Source organism: Sus scrofa, chromosome 9, assembly GCF_000003025.6.
Source record: "Sus scrofa isolate TJ Tabasco breed Duroc chromosome 9, Sscrofa11.1, whole genome shotgun sequence".
Lineage (NCBI taxonomy): Eukaryota > Metazoa > Chordata > Mammalia > Artiodactyla > Suidae > Sus > Sus scrofa.
Genome location: NC_010451.4, coordinates 21,988,529 through 22,001,753, shown reverse-complemented (window position 1 = coordinate 22,001,753; position 13,225 = coordinate 21,988,529). Strand labels below are relative to the sequence as shown.

The window sequence follows — 13,225 nt, the reverse complement described above, 5'->3', positions numbered from 1 at the left end:
CTAAGGTTTAAAGAGGCCTTGGTGCTACCAGGGACTGACCATAATTGGGCTAAAGAAACATAATCATGTCAGAAAACATTACCATTAGAAGTCAAGAAAATTTAGTTAGAAAAATAAATGACAGTTACAAACTCTTAAAATAAAATCAGGAGTTCCTGTTGTGGCTCAGTGGGTTATGAACCCGACTAGCATCTATGCGGATGTGGTTCAATCCCTGGCCTCGCTCAGTGGGTTAAGGATCCAGCATTTCCATGAGCTGTGCTGTAGGTTGCAGACGTGGTTCAGATCTGGCGTTGCTATGGCCATGGCATAGGCTCTGAATGGACCCCTAGCCTGGGAACTTCCATATGCTGCAGGTTCAGCCCTAAAAAGAAAAATAAACAAATAAAATATAAGTAAGAGTATTTTTCAAACACTCACTTACTCTCCCTTTTGATGAGAATAATATCTATATTCTATCTCTGAAAACTAAAAGAATTCATATAAACTGGCAAGAGAAGGGAGGATGGGTCTTCTTTCATCGAGAATTACTCTTAGCTATTTCTTTTTTTGTTTGTTTGTTTGTTTAATGTACTGCTACCAAAGATTTTTACAAAAATGTTATCATTTCACAGCTACAACCATGAGTGATACTATCTCTGTGGTTGTCTGCTAGGCAAGAAATAATTACCAGAAATTTAAAGGCTAATTCCAGAGGGAGGATTTAGTGTCTCTAATAAATTTAAAGTAGTTGATGACTTTGAACCAAAATGAAGGTTTAACTTTTCTTGAAATCACTTCCCTGTCAAATACGACATTTCTATTCTACAGAGTTATCATATTTATTTTTCACAAACCAGATCCCTTGACTTTTTACTTTTTTCCAATATAAAACAGATTTCTGCAATGGTTAGGCAGTGGAAGTTCATCTCTTAGCTCTAGCAAGTATATCTGAAGCAGTCTAATAGAAAAGAATGAACAGAAGACCTCAAGTCTAAAGGTTGAGTTTAGATTTGCACACTCTCCAATCTGGTATCGTGCACTACCTCACCATGCTTCAGTTCACTTGCTGTAAAATTAACAGACTAGACCTCATCACAGTTAACAATTGGTAGAAATGGGTTGGTGGCTCATTTGGGGGTGAGCAATGAAACCCTCTTGATGTCTCTTCAAATCAGTAGCAGCAAAGAAAAAAAATTCCTAACACTGACATTTCGTTTTTTCTCCCAGACTGGAACATCCAAAGGTTATCTGCTCACAGGCAGTCTCACCTTTTAAAGCCTTAGAAGGCCATGTAGCCAATGTGAAGTAGCCAAAGCCAAAATACATGAGTTATTTTCACCTCGGTGCTCTATGTTCTAATAGCTCAACTCAATGCTTGCTTAGTAGCCACTGGATAACTGTGACAGAGCAGAAAGATGTAGGACTCAGTTCCATATCCTATAGATTGGTACTTTTGATTTAGAAGTGGAATTAGACAGTTACTTAAAATTGTTACTGAGTGCAAATAAAACACTACATGATAGTCCTTAAACCACTGAAGAGTTAACCAAACTTAATAATTAATATTTTGACAAAGACACGTGATTGGGAGTGAAAACAGGATGGTATCAATTTACAATTTAGGTCCAAACAGATAGATTTAAGATTTTTCTTAGCATTTCTGTATTGAGCATTGGTCTGCGTGTGGTAATCTGGTCACTTGAACCCAAAAGCTAGAAAGTTTTCCATACACATCAATTTTCAGTTAGCTAAATACAGTGAACATGGAGGTGGAAGGAGGCAGTTATAAGAGACCATCTACCAATCGATAAGCCCTAGGAAGCAAAAGCATAGTGTACAATGTGCAGACCTAAGACACACCTACGAGTATGTCTGCAGGAACTGACAGTAATGGTATTGCTCATCCAATATCCTCAGATTTGAAAATTATTGCAGAAATGCTTTTCTGGAAATACAAATAAAATCTTGTAAATAATTACATTAACTTTCCCTCTTATATCTCTCACCATACTCAAAATAATCATAATAGATATAAAGGTTGAAAACTCACCAGGTCCTCGTAACTTCCAGCATTTTGACATTCCGTGAGGTTCTTTGGAAGTTATCTATTTTCAGAATTATTTTAAACATCATGCTTGAAGTATTTTTATACAGTGAGTTCAGCCATTGATAAAGGGTAAAATAAGAAAGATAAACTCAGGTCCTACCCAAATTGCCTCTACATTCCCTAAAGCTGAAGACAAAATTAAGATTAACCAAATTTCTCACTTGGTTAGCAAAGGAAAATTTATAATTTTATTTGAGTGGAGATGAAAATCTTGCTCTCTTTTCAAACAGCCTAACAGTAGAACCTGTTTAAGCTTCTAGAAGTTATTTCAAAACTGTCTTTCATCATGCTGAGGTCAAATCACCTTCTCACATGGGATTATTTTCTACTTCAGGCGTAAGCTTGAAAGTAAAAAAAAAAAAAAAGTCTCTGAAGAGAAAGTGAAAGAGACAGTGTTTTCGTTATTCTAAGTGGACTATCATGGAAAATTCCAGTGTCACTAATATGACAATAAGTAAATTCTGGAGGACTGGAATCTATTGCTTTTTTGTAGCTTAATATATATATATATATATGTTTAAATGAATAATTATTATATTTTGTTCCTAAGGTATGAAATAATGAATTTCAAGGAAATGGGAAAAGATTATTTTGATTATATCAATGTTGGAAGCTGGGACAATGGAGAATTAAAAATGGATGATGATGAAGTATGGTCCAAGAAAAGCCACATTATCAGATCCGTGTGCAGTGAACCATGTGAGAAAGGCCAGATAAAGGTAAAATGGAGTCTGTGTTTCTTTAATTTTTGTTGTAAATTCAAAAGTATTATCATTTACCATTTTTGAAAAGTTTAGATACCTGTTTTGCCTTTTCCATTGAAAGCTTCTAATGTCAGAAAATTTTTTTTAGGGCTGCACCTGTAGCATATGGAAGTTCCCAGGCTAGGGATTGAATCGGAGCTACAGCTGCTGGCCTACTCCACAGCCACAGCAACACGGGATCTGAGCCACATCTGCACCTGTACCACTCACAGCAATGCCGGATCCCCAGCCCACTGAGCAAGGCCAGGGATAGAACCTGCATCCTAATGGATACTGGTCAGATTCATTTCCACTGCACCACAACGGGAACACCCAGAAAATTTTTTAAAAATATTTTCTCATTAATATCTTATGATATGTAGTAAACCCCACAAAAGTATTAGTAGTTGGAGTAGCTGAACCAACTAATGAGTCATGCTTACACCCTTTCTACTCATTTAAGCCTTTAAAGACATGCTTCCTGGGAATAGACAGTTCACAATTGGAAATCACATCAATTTCTAATTAACTTAAATATCTATCAAAATCCTACTAATGTAATAGTTTACATCAATGTGGGCAAAAATAAGTAAGACACATTTACTGTCAGAAGATTTATAGTTTAGATGAGGAAAAATACCATGGCCACAGATAAGCAATACCATGTAAAATGTGATGACTTCATTAAGAAAAAAAAAAAAAAGAGCTAAATAAATTCATACAAAAAAAAAAGGGAGAGAATGCTTCTGAATAAAATGTCAGATTTTTGACCATTAAAAAATGGATATGATTTCAGAGAGAGATGTAGGGAAATGCTCATTTATGTAGAGAGAATAATAACAGGAAAGGTACAGAAGTGGTTGGTTGAAGACTATCCTGGAATAACAGTGAAAAATCTAGGAGACATTGCTCTAAATGGTTACTGTGAAAGAGAAAGTTGAAATGATAGATTGACGCCATATTTTTGGAGAGTTCTGTATGTCATTCTATAGAGACTGACATCATTAACCAGGAGTCTCAGAATAATTCTGACCAAGATGTTGCCATAAGCTGAAATGTAGTAGGTGAAGATTCATGAGTAGAGTTATGAAATTTGAATAAAGAAAGAAGAGACGGGTTAGACGGACACTGTGACCGTGCTGATGAGGGCTCTGAATTACGGAAGAAACAGTGATGATGGAAAGTGGGCAGGACAGGTATTTGAGAGAAACATTACAGAGGTAGCCTCCATCAGCCCTGGCTACAAAGTCTAAAATTTTTACTGCCTGGTCCTTTGCAGAAAAAGGCTGCTGATTCAATATTCAGTGACAGTCTGCATCTTGGCCAATCATTCTGCAATTCAGCTCACGGGAAATTCTTTTTAGATTCACTTATTTAGAATACCAATTGTTTATAATTTTCATTTCTTCACGCAGAAAGATTAGCCTGTATTAATTACCACATGGGAGGCTGTCTTCACAGCAATACATTTTCAACCTATAACTTCAAAATGATGAATGTATGTTTCAAGAGAGTTCTTCATATATACTTTTCTGCCCCCCTTCTACTGGGAATAAATTACCCAATAGAAGAATTTGACTCCCTATTATATTTTTAATACTAATTAATTTGTAATAATGTTTATATAGTCTTTTTTAGTCCCAAATTCTATTTCCCTAACCAGATCTTATTTTTGCTCCATTAAACATACAGTTGACTACATTTTCTTAATACGGTTTAAGATGGTCACTGCACAACTTCATTAATGATATCAACACCTCATGGCATCGTTCAGATTTGTCAACTTAGTGTCCATGAAAAGACAGTCTGGCAAAGGTTCAAATATGTTACTTACTGTTCTTCATAAAGAAAGCACCACTGCTTCCAAGGTGTTCAAAAAGAATGGAAATTAGTCTGAAAGAGAACTGTCACCACCTCTTGTATTCAAAATGAGTGTGAAACAGAACATATATAACAAATGGAAAAAAAAGAAAACTAGTTCTGAATGATCAGAAAAAGTAAGTTGTCACTATTGATTCAAAAAAGAAGACTGTAATATTGGAATTAATCTTCAAAAAGGGCATGAGGTTATTTTGGTTAAAAAACAAAAAAACTGAAATTTACAAAGCGATTGTGAATTGAATCATAGAAAGCACATTTCTAAGAGAAAAAAAAAATGCAACTGCTTTCATTTGCCAGACTGCTAAGAAAGAATCCTTGAGCATTTGAAATGTGCCTCCTTGTGTTACACAATCTAGTAATTGTCCAATGATAGTTTTACCAAGTATGATTGAAATAACCCTGAAAATGAAATTCATGTCTCTATCTGGATAGTTATATGTATATTACTAAGAAAACAGTTAATATTTTTAAAGTGTTCTACAGTTTACAAATTGTTGTTATATTTTATTTAATCTTCAGGAAACTATAAAGGCAGGTATTATTTAAAAAGCATTACTCTGGGTTTGAAGAAACAGGATCAGCTAAGAGACTGCTCGAGGCTATACAATTATTTAGTGGCTATAAGGAAGACTAGAACCCCAGTGCCTCTTGATTCTCAATCCAGTATTATTTCTTCTACATCTTTCAAAATATCATGAACTCTACACAGACCAATAAGGCTCAATATTTAGGAGCATGGCCTCAAAGTCTAAAAGGCATTTTTTGATCCCTCATTTACCCACGTGTTATGTGAACTCTCTAAGCCCTAGTTTTCTTCCCTTAAAAAATGAATAAAGTAAAACCAGCTACTTTATGCAGAGCTGTTCCAATGACTCCATATGGCATGTACTCTATCACCAGTAAAGAGTCAATATTACTATGAAGAATACTTTAGATAGATGAAGCACGTCTAATTAGCAATCCTGCCTCATTTATCTGCTTATTTTAAGGAAAAGATTTTCAGGCCCTTTTGTCATCATTCTCTACTTGTGTTGTTGCAGTGTCAAGAGATAAGCACAAGGGACAGGACAAAACATAAGAAAGGGGTACCAGCTTACAACTGTATTTGGCTATAGATATCTAGACATTATTATCAAAGGTCATTAACAGAGTCAGCATAGAAGACAAAGAATATAAAGTGTAATCACTGCTGCATCTGGTTATTGCTGGTTATTAATCAGTTTTAATTATTTATAGGCATGTTTAATGAATGCTGTCTCTATTCCACAGAGACTATTCATGCACCAGTGGTGGGGAAAAAAATGAGATGTTCATTTCTAAAGAATAACATCTGGGACTCTTTCAACTGTTAGATTATTTCAATCATAGTCCATTGCCTTAAAAAAAAATCAAAAAGATGAAAAGGTATAAAATAGTCTCAGTGACCTCATTCCCCTTCATCGCAAGCAAATAAAAACTATTAGAATAGGAAGGAGTGGGCTAAATTATTGAACCAGATTTTTAACAGAAACAGTCCAAGAGGTGATCTCCAGAAAAAAACTTCATCTTCTGCCCTTCAATTCAAAACAAAATTCCTAATTACTTTTTAACAGTATGAATGGATTTTTGAACCTTAGTACATATACAAGTATTTTTTTTTTTTTTGCTAGCAATTATTTAACTAGTGGAAGAAAGCCAAGGTAAATCTAGAGAACAGAAGTTCTTCATCTGAGGCAAAGAGAGGCACAAACTCTAGGGAAAATACAGTTTTTTACACAGACATGGAAATATATGTGTATTTACATAGGAGCATGAACACAGGCACTTAACTAAACACAGGTATCTAAAGCTAATTATCCAGAGACCTGCAGTTAATTTCATTTTTGACCTTGCCACCAGCCAATTTTTGGATACTGGACTGGTTGCTTAAACTCAGCCTGTTTCTTTAATTACAAAATAAGAATATGCATATTTATACTACCTATCCAAAACCATTTGAGATAATTTATGTGAATGCCCTTTCCGCTTTGTAAAGCAGTACATCTGAATAAAGGATTGCTGGATTTTTCTCTATGCGAAAAAATAACCAAACCTTTAAATATTTGTCTCAGGTGATCCGGAAGGGAGAAGTCAGCTGTTGTTGGACCTGCACTCCGTGTAAAGAGAATGAGTATGTCTTTGATGAGTACACCTGCAAGGCATGCCAGCTGGGGTCCTGGCCCACGGATGACCTTACAGGTACATGACATCACGATGGCAGCAAAGGTGCATCCCCCCAAAATCAACTCAAAAAAGGCACAGATATGGGAGAAGGGGTCAGATCTCCAAGCATTTCCCATCCTGGTAGAACTGTTTATGCAACAAAGAATTCCCTTAGCAGCAGAAGTCTCCCCAGCAACTATCTGGGCTATTCATGAAAATCTTTAGATCTCAGCCTATATTCCCACGCTTAACCCCAGACTAGATCAGAATCCCTAGGCTTTCCACTGGGCATTTTTAACCCATCTTTAGGATATTCCCCGAAGTTCCTGAGCAGGGCCTCAGTTAACTGTGACTTGAGGTGGAGAGAAAGAAGGACTAGCCAGGAAGACCCTAAAATATGTCATGACATGCCCAAGAACAAAAAGGTAGCACAGAATTAGGTAGAAGTTGCTCTAAAACTCTATTTCTCTTAGTGCTTTGTCTTAACATAAACCAGAAACCTTCAAATAATGAGTTTTTAAATGATGTCAATAGGAGGCAAGGCTCATCTCTGCTTGGTTTTGGGGGTTTTGTCTTTTTTTTTTGTTTCTGTGACTTTTTGGTTTAGGAGTTTTTCCCTCCAAAAATGTTGAGTAATTAATTATGTCATTGTATTCGCAAGATGCTATTTCATAGCTACTTTGAATCTTTACAATATGACACAGAATATCTTCTACCTTTCCTTCCAATTTTCCAGTAAACATTAAATGCATATCATATGCCTATTTGCCTACCACTAAAATAAAGATATAGAAATAAAGATATGCCCTCTATCTTCAAGAAGTTAATGAAGGAGGCAAAAAGTAAAAATGTGATTATACTATAATAAAAGGACAGGCAGGAAAATAGAACAGGACATTCCAGGCAGAGGGCCACCGTGCAGTACGTCAGGTCATCCAGTATCTTACAATCAACATGGATTTAGCACAAACTCCTAGAGGCTAGATAGAAGATTCTATCATTGGTGTTCGTCTCCATCCCTCACAGGACTAGAGATTATTCATGGTAGCCGTATTAGCTTATTCCAAAAGACTGGGTCTAAAAATCCTGTGATTCTGGGTTGAGACTAGCTCATATTAAGGCGTTGTTTTCAGTGACTGGTATTTATGCCGAAGACTTTTTTTTCATAAAACTACTTAAAAATCTGATTTAATAAAACATCCAGGTGCCCTGTGATAGCATTTGAGTCCTATTTTCACCATTAGGTGATAAGCCTTCTGACACTCTTATTCATCCTGGTGTCCCCCGTCAGCTCAGTGCTGAACACAGAGTCTTCAACAAATATAATCAAACAGAGAAACCACAGCACGTGTGACTGTGTGTACATGTGTGTGTGTGTGTGTGCGCACGCGCACACACACACACGGTGAAAATGTTAGAAAGAAAGGAATCTGATTGGCTCTCTTGTGAGGGAAATGAAGAGCAGTATTGATGAGCTTCACCTTTACACTATTTCTTGTTTTCTAATTTCTGATTTCAACATGGATTATCATTAAGTTGGAAAGCTCTCGCAGATTCAACTATCTCCATCACCTTGAACGCAGATATACAGATGTAATTTTCTGTCCTGTGTTTTGTAAAACTATCGCAATGAACATGGTCTGCTTTTTCATTTATTCAATGGAAAAGTATTGTTACTATTTACTCTGTAACAATAGGCACTGGGAAAACCGGGGCTAAAAAACAGACATGATTCTTGGAGTTCCCATCGTGGCGCAGTGGTTAACGAATCCGACTGGGAACCATGAGGTTGCGGGTTCGATCCCTGGCCTTGCTCAGTGGGTTAAGGATCCAGCGTTGCCGTAAGCAGTGGTGTGGGTCACAGATGCGGCTACAGCCCGATTGGACCCCTAGCCTGGAAACGTCCATATGCTGTGGGAGCGGCTCAAGTAAAGGCAAAAAGACAAAAAAAAAAAAAAAAAAAAAAAAAAAAAAAAAAAAAAAAAACAGACATGATTCTTATATAACAGGCCATCTTTTGGAGAAGGGAAATTACACACACAAATACACACACACATACACATGCATGGACAATCTTTTAAGTAGTATGAAGTTAAAAGGACAAGAGTAAAAAAATATGAAAATACTAGGGAAGACATAATTTAAATTTGTGGTCATGAAAGACCTCTCTGAAGAAATGAAAATTGGCTGGGACTTAAAAGATAAATACAGAAATAGCTATCCCCAAAAAGGGATGAGAAGGGCACCTCTGGCTGAGGTAAAAGTTCATATGAAGGTCTGTTTATGGATAAGAAAATGGAAAAATAGTGTCAGAAGAGATCAGAAAGGTAGCACGGGCTAGATCATAGATAGTCTTAGAGAACATGTTTCAGACTTGAGTGTTTAATACTAAGTGTGATAAGAAACCACTGCAGAGGGTGTAGTAGAACGAAGAAAATATTAATGGATAAGTATTTTTAATATATCATTCTGCTTGCTGTGAGGGAGAAAAATTTGGATAGGGATGGAAAGTGGAAGCAGGGAGACAGGTGTGGTGGTTACTGCAGGTGGCCACCACAGGCACCAAGAGTTCTTGGTGTCTTGAAGTAACGAGTGCATTGGAAGAGTGGAGCCATACTTTGCAGTAGAATCTGCAGGACACACATTTGTATTGGCTGCAGCAAATATTAAGCAAGGCTGCCAAATTTTTTGCCTTGAGGACTGTAGAAATACATGCATTCTTTGATAAAGATCAACGCTGGATCCTTAACCCACTGAGCAAGGCCAGGCATCGAACCCACAACCTCATGGTTCCCAGTCGGATTCTTTAACCACTGCGCCACGATGGGAACTCCAAGAATCATGTCTGTTTTTTAGCCCCGGTTTTTAGTCAAGATCAGCTTGAGATGTCTTTGAGATTTTCAAGTATGCAGTAATTAACAAATTAAGGCCTTAGTGTGTGGCAGAAAAATGTAATAGAAACTGGAAATACAAAACGCAGTCTAAGTTTAAAAAAAAAACTTACAGACTAGTGGGAGAAAAGCATGTCAACAGGCAACTATGCAGTGGACCACGTGCTGCAGGTGAGGAAGGAGCAAAGTGTTATGGAAAAATGGAGAAGGCCACACCTAACCCTGGAGAAATTTGAGAAGGTTTAGTCCTGAGGCATAATCTTTAAGCTCATCTTTTTTTTAAGGGAAGAAGGTCATATTAGGAAGAGTGTGCAGCACCGAGGCTAGGAACGGTACCACCATCCTCTTAGTTTCTCCAGATGAAAAGAAGTGCGTCATCTCCAGGCTTCTCTACCTGGCCGCCCATATCCAGCCACCTATCAAGCCTGGCTCTGTGCACTGCTAATACTCTTATCCCTCCTCTCCTCTCCATTTAGTTGCACTCTTTTCCCTTCAGCAAGTTATCATCTCACATTTGACTACTGCAGTCATTTCCCAGTTTATTTCCCCTCTCCCAAATTTATGCCACATGCCTCGAAGTCTGTTTTGCATCTCGTTACTAGACAATGTATCCAAAACACAGATTTCCTCCTTTTATTACACTACTCAGCACTTACCAGTGTTTTCATATTTCCATGGGATATGTCCAAGTTTTCTGACATGGCATACAAAATTCCCTCTCTCCCTCCTGCTTCTATGATCTTTCTAATTTCAATCACCACCACTTTATCATTCTCATTTTACATTCCAGTAGCGAGGGCTGCCAATAATTCTCATCTACACACGACGCTGCTTTATTCCTCCATGTCCATACCTGTGCTGCCTTCCCTGCCCTGGAGTGCACTTACTCTTCTTTGTCTCCCTGAATAATTCCTACCCACTTCCCTTACTCTGCCTAGATACCACCTATCCATGAGACATTCTTTGTTGTACTTAAGCTAATAAGTCCCCTATTTTGTATTTCTAAGGTTAATTCTGCTTCCCTCTTTACATCATTTTAATGGCCTATATCCTTATCTGTCTCCTCTCCTGAATCATTAGTTTCTCAAGGACCTAACCATATCTCAATCATATCTGCAGTCCTGGAATCTAACACAATGCTGAACATGGAGTAGGCACTCAGTACATATGTGTCAATTTGCAGTAAATGATGGGGAATGTTGCAAATGAAGATGAAAATAACTCTTTAGGGCCATCCTCTGAAGAGAGCTTTTCACCAAGGAGTTGAGACTTTATAGACAGTGGGGGGACAGTGAAGTTTTTCAAGCACAAGGATGAAATAATTTTCCTCTGGCTACATGCATACATGTGAGTGGGTTTATGTGAGGGTAGGGAGAAGAGAGTGGGAGGGGAGAAGAGGCAAAAAATGCCAACCCTAGAAAGGTAGCCACACTGATATTATATGAAGTCTAACCTTTAGTTAAGATCTACAGCACTTTTCCAAAGGGCCTATAGCTGTTTGCAACTCTATCTTATTGACTCTCATTCAAAGTAACTTGGCACTTGGCACTGCCAGCTAAGCCAGAAGACTACTCTGATGGCTCCAGTTCCTCCAAAGCCTGCCATAGAGATGTTTGGGGCTGGCTTCAGAGGATACTCTAAATCTTCCACCCACTTGGCTTACAGTTCCCCACTTCAGTCTATAACATGACAGCCTAGGTCACTCTGGGTCAGTGCCCTCACTGTGATAATGGCAACTAACACACACACACATAGTGTTTCCTGCGTGCCAGGAGCTATATGAAGCATCTTACAAATGTTAATTCATTTGATCCCAACAAAACTCTTTAAGATTATTAGCAAAGTTAAGAGCTCTTAGAATTGAATTAATTGTTTAGAAAAACAACTGGGAGGGGCAATCAACTGACATTAATGTCTATATTGTCTATATATATATATATATATATATATTCACCATACACTTGGGTATATATACATAGAAAGATGTCTGACATGAAAGTTACCTACTGTTAAGAAAAGATGTTTATGAATGGTGAGATTGTGGGTGGCTTTTGCACACACACACATATATGTATATAATATATGTATATAATATTAAATTATATCAATAAAGCCATTCAAATTTTAAGCTAGCCATATTTTTAATAACCATCATAAATTGGCAGGATCCAGGGACCCAGAATTAGGAAGAGCAAGAAATAAAGAGAACCTGGTTCAAAAACCAGGAAGAAAAGGAAAAAAAAAAAACTATAAATGGAAGAGAGGGCAGAACATAAACAATAATCCTAATTCAAATTACTTTCACTGGGGACCACAGGTAGTTATTCTTTGTCTAACAATCTTCAGGCATCCGTGTTAGCACTGAATAGTACAAACAGGACCCCGGCCTCAAAGTGATTATCATCCTAAATATCGACAACTATTAATAAGATGTTGAGTGCTAACGGAGAAGACCAGGATGGTGGAGGAGCCTGTATCAGTGGAAGCTACTCAGATGAGGTTGAAAGTTGTCTCGAACTGCGCACATGCAAGAATTAAAGTAAAGATGGAAGATGGCCAAATTCAAATGAAAGAGAAGAGTGTTTTGGACACAGAAGGCAGAAACTGAGGAGGAAATGGGAGTATAGGGACAGGCGAGCCAAGCAAAGGCCAACTCTTGCGGGGCTTTGTAAGGCATGGTAAATATTTTAAAATTTATTCTAAGGGAACTTAAAATCCATCATTTATTCAGTCAGTCATCTAGTCATTCATTCAACTAATACACAACTAGCACTTCCCCTGTCCCAGCCAATGTGCTAAGTGCTGAAAATATTCCTCTGACCAAAACAAAATTCTCTGCCTTTATGGTATTTACATTCTAGTGGAGAGAATAGTTTTAAACAATTATCATCGCCATGAATATCCAAAATTGAATAAGAAAGGAAATGCAATCATAATGGGCTGCTTTATAAGTATTATCCACATAGTCGCAATGAAAAGTGTGACTACTGTGTAACAACAGGAGTAGAAAGGATACTGATTGACAACAGTGCTTTCATCTGGAGAGAGGGACAGGAGGGAGTCAGGTAAGATTTACAAGAAAGGTTTCCAATATACCTGTAAATCGTGTGAGGACTTTGAAACAAATATGACAAAATATCAATAGTCGTTAAATCTGGATTTTTACGCCTGTTCTACTCGTCCCTGAATGATTAACATGTTTACAATTTAAACCACTTCATACAATTTGAGCTATTTAAATACTGAACACTAAAAGATACAATGTAAAAATAAAGGCTGAACTGAGGATTTTAAAAGACAGATGAAAGAACACCAGAGTAAGAAAGTTCTGCAAGTCACAATGTCAATCTGTTGGTGGCCTGGACTACGATGATGTAGGGGGAATAAAGGGAAATGAAGAGATCAGGAATTAGAATCAGGAGGAGGAGGTAACTGTGTCC

General features: G+C 37.4%; 1 protein-coding gene and 1 long non-coding RNA gene across 7 annotated transcripts in view; one reads left to right on the top strand and one right to left on the bottom strand.

Annotated features, from left to right (window-relative positions):
• GRM5 (glutamate metabotropic receptor 5) overlaps positions 1-13,225 on the top strand; it is a 523,779-nt gene that overhangs the window by 436,447 nt on the left and 74,107 nt on the right. For all 6 annotated transcript variants that reach the window (XM_021102328.1, XM_021102327.1, XM_021102332.1 and 3 more), the window contains exons 6-7: positions 2,640-2,808; positions 6,804-6,930. In XM_021102328.1, coding sequence (XP_020957987.1) covers positions 2,640-2,808; positions 6,804-6,930 — 296 coding nt within the window. The remainder of the gene's footprint in view (positions 1-2,639; positions 2,809-6,803; positions 6,931-13,225) is intronic.
• Positions 1-13,225, bottom strand: part of LOC106504843 — a 200,713-nt gene that overhangs the window by 119,543 nt on the left and 67,945 nt on the right. The window lies entirely within an intron of this gene.